This window comes from Agelaius phoeniceus, chromosome 2 (assembly GCF_051311805.1).
Source record: "Agelaius phoeniceus isolate bAgePho1 chromosome 2, bAgePho1.hap1, whole genome shotgun sequence".
Taxonomy (NCBI): Eukaryota; Metazoa; Chordata; class Aves; order Passeriformes; family Icteridae; genus Agelaius; species Agelaius phoeniceus.
This window is the reverse complement of record NC_135266.1, coordinates 63987839-63999994: the sequence shown is the minus strand read 5'-3', so window position 1 is coordinate 63999994 and position 12156 is coordinate 63987839. Positions and strand designations below refer to the sequence as shown.

The 12156-nt window shown below is 42.0% G+C and overlaps 1 protein-coding gene across 1 annotated transcript in view; it reads right to left on the bottom strand.

Moving 5' to 3' along the window:
* Nucleotides 1-776: 776 nt before the first annotated feature.
* SETDB2 (SET domain bifurcated histone lysine methyltransferase 2) overlaps nt 777-12156 on the bottom strand; it is a 47415-nt gene continuing 36035 nt past the window's right edge. The window contains exons 20-24 of the mRNA XM_077174670.1: nt 9298-9356; nt 8775-8841; nt 6846-6968; nt 5543-5614; nt 777-1713 (exon numbers count right to left, since the gene is read on the bottom strand). Coding sequence (XP_077030785.1) covers nt 1574-1713; nt 5543-5614; nt 6846-6968; nt 8775-8841; nt 9298-9356 — 461 coding nt within the window. The 3' untranslated portion in view covers nt 777-1573. The remainder of the gene's footprint in view (nt 1714-5542; nt 5615-6845; nt 6969-8774; nt 8842-9297; nt 9357-12156) is intronic.

Below are 12156 nucleotides of genomic sequence, written 5' to 3'. Positions count from 1 at the left end.
TTTGGATTTTGAAGAACATTGCAAGCTTTTTGTGTTACATACAGCATCTTAAGTTGCTTCATTTAAAAAACTTCATCAAAACAACAAAGGAAAACCCGAATAAACAACAAATAAAGCCAAAACCCAACTTACCCCATACAATGAATCTTGCTGATTTCACTGTGCCTGACAAAATACCTGTGCTCTTGATTTCAGAAGTTCACAGATTTCTTTGTAGGCACTAATTTTAGACCTCAGTGGTTCACTCTATGGATCTGACTTTTTATACTAAGTCATCCTTAAGTGGCTGTAACCCTTCTGAAGGTATGTATGGACCATTCTTATCATTCTTACTGTGTTTAATGACAGAGCTTGTTAATGCATTTTTGGTTTAGGTGGGTTTTTTTTCAGGCTGAGGGGCCCTCAAGTTCTGGCCATGGGCAGTAAACTGGTGATGTTTCTAGGCCTAGAAGGGCAGCAGACTTGAACTCTAAGCAATTAAAATTACTATTAATTTGTTAAATCAAGCATACCTTATTGTTCAAGAGCTCATTTTGAATGCTGTTATTCTGTGCTTATCAATCCTCACCTTCCTACAGAGCAAGCTCAAGTGAGGAATTCCAAGTGGTCATGGAGAGAGTACAGCTGTTGTGCCAGGATGTCACATGTGTCACACCAAGTGGTGTTTGCCAGTGCTCTGCTTGCCCCTCAGCAAGAGCATGGCTGACAGCATTCCCCCTTCCTGGCTGTGTCCTGTGCAGCAGCTTAGGGATGGGGAGCACAACTCCACACACAGCTCCTTTAAAAAATGTTTTATTTTATTAACTTAGCCTGTTGTGGCTTTTCTGTATTCAAGCAATATTTTAAAGACAAAACACATGAAAATTGAACCCTTTCTTAATGGAGAAGGGACGATCCAGTCACTGTTTTGCTCCATTTGACATTGTACTTGTTCTGAGTATAATGCCCAACCCTTTCTGGTCTGCCTGTAAACACTGCTTTACCACTGCCAGTATAGCAGAAACAGTGCCCCTGGACCAGTCAATAAAGAATAATTTGGCTTTTTAAATTAAACTCCTGTTTGTAATCCAGAAGACTTCTTTGAGTGCAAGTGCTGCTCCTTTATCTTTTCTGGGAAAGCCAAAGCAGCACTACGATCCTTCAAACATCACTGTCTAGACACAGACAGTGAGGCCCTACTGCCCAGCCAGGAGAGGGCTCCCACAGGTAAAGTGAATTTAGCAAGTGTTCTGTGGCAGCTGAACATGGCCCTGGCTTTGAGAAAAAAAGTCTTCCCTGGAGGGTTCTGTTGAGTTGTTGCAAAAGCTAAATTTAGTTAGTAACACTCATTTATATTCCATTGTGCAATATAAGTGGAAATTTATAGTGGAACCAGGGAAAAATTTGAAGAGGAAAATTTGAACACTTGAAGGACTTTAAATTATTGCAACAGTGAGGTATAAAAATGAGTATAACAGCACATTCTTGCACCCATTCAGCCCTCATCTTCGGGCTGGGAAATTGGGCACCGACCAGACTGGTCTATGGTTTTTATCATTAAAAATCCTAACAATTGCACCATCACAGAGAGGGGTTATTCAGACACTGTACTGGATGTACTGGCCATGTTCTCTGGAGTAGGAAGGATGACTTCTTTTAAGTCCTGCAGCAGCTCAATCTTGTGATCCAGTCTTTTTCTGTTTTCCAGAAGTTTCTGGATTTTTTCTTCTGTTCCTATTATGAAAAAGGGATAAAAAGCTTTAATTATGAAGGAATAAAAAGATTTTATTATTATACATAAGTATTACTGATATAAAATACATTACATATTCATTAACTCTGCAGAGCTACCACTGCTTGGTTTAATCTACAATAAAGCCTTTGCCTTTCTGCAGCAATGCCTGTAACCTACCACCCTGCACAGCTGGTGTCCTCACAAAGAGCTGAACTCTGTGTCTGCAGAGAGCCTGGCTGGTGTGTCAGAGAAAGCACAGAGCAGGAGTCATGTCCTCTGCCATCCCTCTATAACAGAACTAGTTTTGAGATTAAATTTCAAACATCTCGGCATATGTAAAAATCACTAGTTTAGCTACTAATCCCCTGTGTTAACTGGCATATGAGTTTAAAGGTTCTGTTTTCAGAGCCTGTTTGTGTGAGAACTCCCCCAACAATGATTTTCAATCTTTAAAGATACCATTTCTGAATTACACTCCTAAAGCAAATTTACAAGCCTAATGGATTTTAGCCAACAACAAAATTAAACTTAAAACCAGATGGTTTGGACAACTGCATTCAAGAACTTGATTCTCAAAACCACAATTCAATAGCATTTATTCTCCTGCTTCTGGCACAATCATTATTGACAGTATCCTGATGGGATTACCCAAGTTGTTTACCTTATTTGCAAAGCCCTGCTTGACTGCATTTCTGCTTCCCTCTGCTGCTTCCATTTCCCTGATGTTAAAGATTATTGAAGTCAGTGAGAGCTCAGTAAGGAACCTGGCCAGTATTCAGAAGCATTACCACAACCTTACAGGGTTAATTCCAAATTTTCAATGAAGCACCTGCTTTGTTCAGTTAGCAGGACACACAGAGGTGTTGGTGACCTCTGAGCAGCAAGGCTGGTCTGTGAACAACAAACAACTTTCTCAGTGTGTGAGAATGTTGAGAGTTCAGATCCTAGTAAGAAGAAGACATTTTGTACAAACTGAATGTATTTTTCTTCTTTTGGGGAAGAAGATGTTGAAAAATGTCTCCAAAGTTCCAGTGAGGAGAGTGCAGAAACATCTCCAGATGTTTACCCTATGCCATTCAAAATAAAAAAGCCTTAAGTGATTTGAAAAAAAAAAAAAAAGAAAAGAAAAGAAAGGAAAGGACTTTGGCCTTTTGCCTCCCTGCTGCTTCTTCCTGCTTCTTCCTCTGAGTGAGAAAACACAGCACCTGCTGCCTGTGGGTGGATGTGGAAGGTGATGGACAGGGACACGTTTTTAAATCCATTACCCAAAGTTGGGCGTGGCTGCTGAAGATGGGCAGCCAGAGCACTGTTGGTGCCTGCTGGGAAATTCTGGTAGTGTCCACTGAAGAGGGACCTGGTGCCCCAGCCTAGCTCTGACTGGAGAGAAGGAGATGCCCCTTCTCTCTGCACTCAGGTGACACATGCCTGAAGAAATTTGACATGTACAAGTGGAACCAGGGGGAAAAGCCCTCTTAAGAGAGTATCTGGATATGAATTAATGATCAGAAATGAACAAAGCAGCTCAGCTGGTCAGAGCATGGTGCTAATAATGCCAATGGTTATGGGTTCAATCCCCATTATCCCCATACACGCCACTTAAGAGTTGGACTCAGTGATCCTTGCAGGTTCCTTCCAACTCAGAACACTCTGTGATCCTGTTGATTCAGCATTTGGGAGAGTTACAGATGGAACACCCACAGCTCAGTTTCTCTCCTGTCAAAAGGATGTGGCAGAAATAGAAATAGCCCAGAGAAGATGTCAGTGATGGGAATGACTGGCCTACAAAAATGCTTCCACAGGAAAGGAAGACAGGTAAGAGACTGAGAACCTTCCACCTCATAGAGGAAATGAGCTGAAGGGAAAGAAAATGTATTTCTGTAAAATCAGGAATGGCCTGAGGGATGTGGACCTGGAATGACTGCCCCAAGTGCTATGGGGCTCTCAGTGAAGGAACTGCACAACAGTTTTAAAATTAAGTATCATGGCCTTTGTCTCCATAACCTTTATCTGAATTGCAGAATTTGCTGCTACAAACCCCTGAAAACAAATGCTGTCAAGGAGCTCAAAAGCTTCTGACCAGACTGCTGACCAGCACAGAGGAGAGGGAATCTGATGGAGGCATCCTGCCCAAGCAGGATGCACAACAGAACTGAAAACAAAACTAAAAGAAGTCACTTTCCCTTGGAGAAGAGGAAAAGAACCTCCAACCAAGAAATCTGAAACTGCTGCTGAGGCAACAGTATATCCTGTGTGGAAGGTTTTACATGCAGTTGAGTTTGCAGTAAAGCTGCACATTGCAAAAGGAGTGTGGATTCTTGTATATAAAAAGGGATTTTAAAAAGCCCTTTCACCAGTTACAGTTCAGAGCAGCCTTGCTGTGCTGGCATGTAAGGCTTTAGAACAGGACTTGCATGATGATTTAAGAAGTGACAAAAACATTGAATTTAAAGCACGGCAGATGACCCAAAATCATCAGCCTGAAACACAGAATTTATACCAGTCCTACTTTATGTAGTCCTTGACTTAGTATGTCACCACAAAGCTAGTTAGAGCTTATAAGAGATTATGACAACAGTAACAATAAACAAAAAAAGAAGAAAAAAATAGCAGCTGGTGATTTGCTTTCCCCTCTACAGTTTCATTTGTAATTAGCATGGTTTTCATTTCTTTCTCACTGCTTCATTCTAAGAGCTTCTCTTGGATCAGTTGTGGAACCAACCTCATTATTATTGACCTTGAAATAAAAAGGTCTCAGAAAAGAAGATTGTGCAGTACAGGAAGAATTGAGCTGCTTGAGTTGTGGGGATTTGGAGAGGGGACAACTAGTACCCATGAGAATCACATGGTTGTGTGCAGGGAGGTGCCAATATCAAGAGATTTTCCTGTAAGCCGAGAAGAGGATGAAATAATTGATGCAGCAGTGAAAGAAACAAGTGTGATCCAAGGTTGTGTCACATGAGGAATTTCGAGCAGAGATGTTTTAATGTCCTCAGATGAGGCAGTGGTGGAACCTGTGTCAGACAACTGCAACACTGGACACTCCAACTGCTGAAAAAGGAATTTAAGTGCAAGAACAGGAGACTGAAGGGAGGAGTGGCTTTTTCAGTCAAGTGAAGGAGAAACAGCAAACATCATCTTCACATAACCAAACCTCAACATTAGCTAATTAAAACTCTTTTCACCAGAATAAATTAAAGCAAAAGGTAGAACAGCTGTTGGAGAGGGAAATGGGAAGCATGAGACCTGCCTGACTGAAAACCACCTTCAGCCTTGTTGCTTCAAACAGCTGAGAATCCAAGCCCCACAGTTTCCTTCCACACCAGTACTCCCAAGTAACTGTTCCTGCCTTTGTTTGCATTTCACTCTGAGCATTCTCATCCTGTTTTTCAAAGCACAATTGCCCCCCGGTCCAGGTGAGTTCTGCTGGCCTTTGGCTGCTGTGTTTCAGTGGAAAGCACTACTCTGACCAGCACTTGTCAGCCAGCAGCACAGCTGTAACACTGGCAAACTGCTGAAGGGAGGCTGTGGAGAAGGAACCCAAATAAACTGCAGGAGAGCAGAGTTCCCCTGGGGTGGAGACCCTTTGGCCTTCTAAAGCTGTGGAACTGTGAGTGGCTCCCTCCTTCAGGTCAGCCAGCCCCATGTGATATACTGTATTTCTAAAGATTCAGTTAGCCCTGGCTTTTATTCAACTGTTCATATAACACTGAGAAAAACAGTTCCTTGGAATTTTCATTTTAAATTATTGTTCTATCAAAATTCTCATTAGAATAACTTCAATGCCAAATCCCAGACCAGCTGCTCCTCTGAGAGCTTTTCTGCACATACCTGAATAAATATTTGTCAGTATGTTTTCAAACAGTCCACAGTCAAACAGTGCCATCACTGTCTCTTCATACTCTGGGGAAAGAGATAATTTGATGTAATACTACTGAGTAAAGGTTTACAGAGCCCTACATTAGAAGTACCACAAAAAAGTAATTACTTATTTTCCATTATACTGACTGCTCAAGGTTTTAAGATGTCTTCCTTCTCATATAATCTATATTGAGAAAAAAGGATCAAGTTGTCAATTCTTTCTTTTTAGTTTCATACAGAAGATTATTCCTTTTTTGTGTTTGCACCACATGAACAGTGCATTTAAAGAAGAGCAATATACTTAAGTCATATTTGACTTCAGTGTGCCAGGACTGTGTGATGGCAGAGCTGACTGCACCAACTCCTCCTGACTCGTCAGCTGTGGGGCTGAGCTATCCCCATTTGCTGTTAAGAAATATCCAAGAATTACACCTCAATTTCATACCTGAGGCTTCTGCTGAAGCAAAATACAAAACACTCACAGAGTTCAACTGACACACCAGCTGCTCATGAAGGAAGACTTTCCAGGTGGGACATTTCACTTTCCATGCATGTGCTTCAGTTACTTTGCATAAAATAGCCTTCTTTATGCAAAGGTATTACTCCTAACTTTGCAAAACTGGGAGGGCAATTGGAGAGGAAAGTTCAAAACTTTCTTTAACTGTGTTGTGGACAAAGCAACATTAGATTGGAATTCTTTAAAAACAAAGTGCCTCATACAAGGTGATAAACCCATAAAAACCTGAAACAGACACTAACAGCTGCAGTACACTTGTAACAAATCATCCAAAGCCTTAAAAGGTACATACTTAGGGATTTTCACTCAGAAGAGAGTGCTGATATTAACAGACAGCTGGTACCTCTGTGAAGCTGCAAGAGCAACACGGACTTATGACCTAAATAAAACCTGGCTCTCTTCAGGACCTCTCTGTTCCCCAGTTCCTGGGAGGAGAGGCTGAATTGAACCTTCCTATGCTTATGTCAGCATGTAAAAGGTGGCTTCAAAAATTCAAGTCAGAAGGTCTCAGTGGAGATGCTGAGTTGGCAGCTCTTATGTAATTTTGAGAAAGAAGTTCCTTGGAACTTTCATTGTAAGTGGTCATTCAAAAGGGGAGGTAATTTTCAACCTCCTGCACAGCTGCAGAAATAAGGACTGAGTTATTTAGCACCATGCTATTCTCAGGAAGGTTGCCCAGGGCCAAGTGCCCAGGATTCAGATCTGCACCTCTACTCTGACAGCAGAGTCCCTGCCATGGGTCCCCCTGAAACATACCTGTTTCTGAAGTGTTGTCATCCATCAGCTTTTCCTGAGCCAGATGAAGTGTGTCCAGCATTTCTTCAAATATGTCATCCAGAAGCCCAGCTTGTTTGCACTTCCTAACAAAGTCTATCCGAACTGTTAAAACACAAAAGCATTCTCATACAGAAGTGATCTGTAAAGTGGGCTTTGCTCCCTCTCTTCTAACTAAAGCTTAAGCCAAACTAAAAACTAAGATTTAAGCCAAAGCCCTTCCACCAGTAACAAATAGTTTTGCAGATCTCTGGCTCCTCCAGCCACCCACACAGCCCTTTTAAGTGGGAACAAAAAAGTAGCCAGGCAAATGTAAGCACTGTGCTGGATGTAAAATTCCCTAAGCTCTAGATTTGGCTTCATTCATCACAAGCAAACAGCTCCACAGCTCTAAATGTTCCATTCCTAAAGCTCATGATACCCCCTAGTGATTTGTCTTGCTTGCAGCTTCACCAATCCTTAGGACTCCACCATGGACTAAAGCTAAAGGTAAAGCTTGAAAACAGTGCAATAAATGAATCAGATTTGATAAAAATTGAGGCTACTTTTATTCCAAGTGATCCAGGCAACTAAAGTTTTTTATTACAGCCTATTTTATATACCGACTTTGTCAGATTTGGATTGATAGAGAAATAACCATTTTTTCTTTATCTCTGAGCAGCAGCAAGTTTTAGTAAGATCAATACAATGGGTTGTTCAAAAGCAAAGAGCCACTGGATGGCTCACAGAAGTGTGCCAGTCCCTGTTAAAAACAATGTTACATTTTACTGGAGACATTTGTGAGGAAATGCCTTCTCACTTACACGAGATGCTCTAGGAGTATTCCAGGATTCTTTATAGGTTTCCTGTTCTTTACAGTGGTAATGCAATTCAAAAAAGACCACTAGGCAGCCACTTGCAATACCATGCACATACATTAAGCATATCCACAGTGAGGTGAATAATCACCATCTAGCACATTCCAAACTTCCAAGTGCCAGCAGCAGAATCCCAACAAGCAACTGCAGCAAGAGCTTCAGAGTAACATGAAAACTGCAGGATAGCTCCTGTGATGCATCTCACTGTTGTAACACCATATATATGCAGTGAAAGCCTATATTGTGTTAAGCACCCTGTGTACACCCAGGCTTCCAAAGGCAAGATGTGCTGCCCCCTACTCAGAGCACCTCCTCTGTTAATGCCTTCCAGGGTTCCCATTTCAGATTTAACTGTTCTGATATGGAGGAGCAACGTCAGGCAGAGGCACCCCTGCCTGCAGAAGACAGAGCTGAACACAGCAGCCAGAGGGGGGCATTCCCATCTGAATCACCAGCTCACATCACACAGCAAGTCTCACCACAGGCATTTGTTTGCTGCACAGTTATTAAAACATTCTTCAAATCAGACTTCTGCTGCCACACCAGAGCACAGAGCACCACTTGTCTCAGGAGAATCATAAAAATACATTTGCAGCATAGAATTTGCTACCAGCCATCTCCAAGCTCTGCACTTGAACATAACAGATCACAGTACCTCCTAGTTGCTCCATGAAGTTGTTATCAAATGTCCAAAATATCAGAATAAGGCTCCTTAACACTGAAGTTAAAGAGAGCATCCTTTCTTCAGGCCCAAGGCTCTGCAGGGAATTCACCTAACCTTACATGGACACCATGGCTCTACATTAAGTGTGTTGCTCATATACACTCCCTACATACACTTACAATTTATCCATTATCATAAATCCCACCCCAGGCTCCCAGAGAATAAGTCCTTTGTTCCATCTATCACTGCATTCTTGAGCCACATATCTTCTTCTTGTCTTCCCTCTGTCCTTGCTGGAGGAGCAGCATTTGCATGCCTTGTTTCTCTGCTGAAAGTTTCACAGGCACAGTAAAAACTGAATTAACCCTTCTGGTATCAAATGAGTCTCACCTTTATGCCTGTTGTTTTTTCTTTTTAGTATTCGTAAACTGTTTTCTTCTGCTGTCTCTTCTGTACTCTGTAAGAAAATCAAAACAATGCATTTTTACATCATGCTGACATTTACTGATGTTGTCATTATCATACTTGTGTCTTAGCAGAAAGATAAAAAGCAGTCCACATGTCTGTGAACATAGTCAGCTTCTCTGAGTGGCTAACAATATTCCTCTGCTGACATTCTATTTTGAAAATGGAAGCAAAAACTGCTTCAAAGCAAAAATGCCTTAAGAAAAGCCAAACACCTGGGACATCACCTTCCTTAACCACTGCATTTGCAAATAGCAGAGAAGTTAACAAATGCCTACTGGGAACTCCCAAGGCTCTTTCTGAACACTGTCAGAATGCTTTGATATGCAAGTCCTTTGCAGTAGCAGGTGTGGGTCTCCTGAAAATACTGTCAGAATACTTTGATATGCAAGTCCTTTGCAGTAGCAGGTGTGGGTCTCCTGAAAATACTACTGAAATTCAGAATTACCATTTCTTCTGTGATGGTGGGAGACGTCAACGTACGTCTTCTTTTCTTATTAGCTGCATCTAGGAATCAATAAACAACAAAGTAACAAAAGTGACAACCTCAGACTGACCATCACACATCATTTAAATTCCTTATTTTCCCAAAAAACTAAGGAAGTAAGGCCCTTTGAGTGGCAAGGCAGAAATATGTTTCAGCTTTCCCAAAAATCTGACATTTCAGCAGAATTCACACTGTTTCCATTAAGGAAAATTGCAAGCATCAACCACCCATTAGGAAAAGTGCAAATCATTATAGCATTAGGATATCACTTAACCTTTTCAACTCAGCAGATTTTTAATTATGGCAGAGTGAACTTATTCCTCCTGGCAGCAACATCACTTCTAGGTGGTAAAAAACAGTTTGGTTTAACAAACAATTCTTACGTATGTTAATACACCCTCAAAACTAAGACTACATAAAGAATTACTTAGGTGTATCAAAGACATACAAATGGCATTAGAGTTTTCATCAACATAAGGACCCTCCCAGAAAACCTCCAGAAGGTTTGACTTGTCAGTTTACTATTTGACTGACAGTTTACTATTATTGTAATAATTTGATTTTTCAGTTTACTATTATTTATGCTACAAAGTGTTTGTAGTTGTGTGGTACAAGATCTCTGAAAAATTATCTCTGCTTTCACTGCATCCTTTCCATGAGCATGCACCAGACCCTTGCCAACATCACAACTGGCAGCTTTTGGAAACAGCTACAGTATCACAAGCAGAGAGGGATAGCTCTGGCAAGAAGACATGGCAGGAGCAGAGAAAGGCAGAGAAGAGTGCTACCACCCACCAAAACCTGAATGTTTAGTGTACAGTGGGGTTATACTTTCCCTTCCCTGTTTAATTCCAGAACCTCTGGGCACTACTTAGTAAGGCCCTCCCTGTTAGAAATCATCCTATCAAGGGGAATGAGGAGCCATTGCTGTATACAGAGGCAGTGAAAACAAGTTTGGGCTTTGGGCACTGGTGCTGTACATTTGCATTTCTCATGGGCTGAAAGAAAATTGGTCTCTCACTTCATGCAAACCAAACCTGTAAGGCCAATTTCAGGGCAGTGTGGGAGATACTGCTGTAGGTACAAGTATTCCTTGCTGTCCAATGTGGTATTTTTGACACATGATGGGATTTTCTGAGCTCTCCCTGGTATCTGCTGTAAGGATGCCTTATACAAGAGAAACATAGTCTGAAGAGCAGCCCTGCTCCTCCTGCCCTGCACAGTGCTGGCTGCTCTCCTGCATTTGTCAGCTTTACTCTGTCCACATCCAACTCTGCCAGTTAAACAGAGGTTGGAGCCTGTTTCCAAGTCTAAGCTGCTCTCACATCCTTGCTGCACAGAGCTGCAAGGAGAGTTCCTGGCCCATAAGGCACCTTTATCTCTTTCCAATCACACAGCAGAGCTCTGACATACCAGCACAAGAATGCTGTATGAACAAGAATTAGGGGATCTTCCTTGATCCCCTATTCTCCAAACTATGAAGCAGGAGACACTGGGCTCAGGGAACCAAGTGTCTTCTACTCAACTCTCCCACTTGCTCCCCACTTCCCAGGGTACAGCTACCCTCAGGAGGTGAGAGAAGCACATTCAGGAGGCAGGGTAGACACTGCCAGTAGAAATCATTTGCCCCTCAGAAACAGAAGGTCTCTAAATTAAGTGCCACTAGAAGAACTCCTCTAGGAGAAAACTCTCTTCTCAGGGAACATTGCATATGCAGCATTTGAAGACAAAAACCCCATCCAGTTTCTAAAGGGGGCTACAAGAAAGCCAGAAAATGACTTTGTACCAGAGCATGTAGTGACAGGACAAAGGGAGATGGCTTCAGACTGAAAGACAGCAGGCTTAGGTTAGATATAAAGAAATGCCATACTGCGAGGGTATTGACACTCTAGAACAGTTTATCCAGAGAAGTTATGGATGCCCTGTCTCTGGAAATGTTCAAGACCAGGCTGGATGGAGCTTTGAGAACCTGGTCTAGTGGAACATGTGCCTGCCCAAGGCAAGCAGGCTGGAACTAGATAGTCTTCAAAGTTCCTTCCAACCCAAATCATTCTGTGATTCAACCCTGTAAGACTTAAGTACTCCTGATGAACAAGGAGTGGTCTAGAGGGCTGGACCTAATGCCTGAATATTATCTGGTACTGGAAACAAAGCAATTCTGGGCCTGTCCAGTACTTGTACAGGAGATCACCTGGCACCCTGGGCAGCCCCAACAGACACTGACAACCATGAGACCACAGAAATCAAAATAATTTTGAAAAGGGAAGAAAGGTCAGGATTCAGAACTATGGGTAAATTAAAACCGAAACTACTGAGTAAACTAAGAGGATGCATTTGGTTAGTGAACCAGAGCAATATCAGATATTGAAAAGACTGTATGTCTGGCTAAAAAGTGAGCCAGGGGGGTTAGAAATTAATTTAGGGTAGAAATGAATTTCAGAGTCGGGACAGCTGTTTTAGATGATGTATGTTGCTTAACCTGCTCAGCTTGTAACTTGCTGTGCTGGCAAAGGCCTGCAAAGATGGAAAAAGGAATGCAGGGATCCTGATAAGAAGAGCTCATTACCCCAAACAAGGTGGAAGGAATGCGAGGCCTGTTGGAGATAAGAGGGGCTCCTCAGACCCTGCAGCTAGCTTCAGAGAGATCCCACATGTGCCCAGTGCTGAATAAATACATATCTACCTTCCAACTTTTACAAGTTGTGGAGTCTTTCTGCAAAGCCCCTGATGAATAAAAGCTTAAATTATAATCACCTAACCCATCTCTTCAGTGTCACCAGGGTGGAGCAAGACTCAGTTCAATTGAGGTCAAATTCAAAG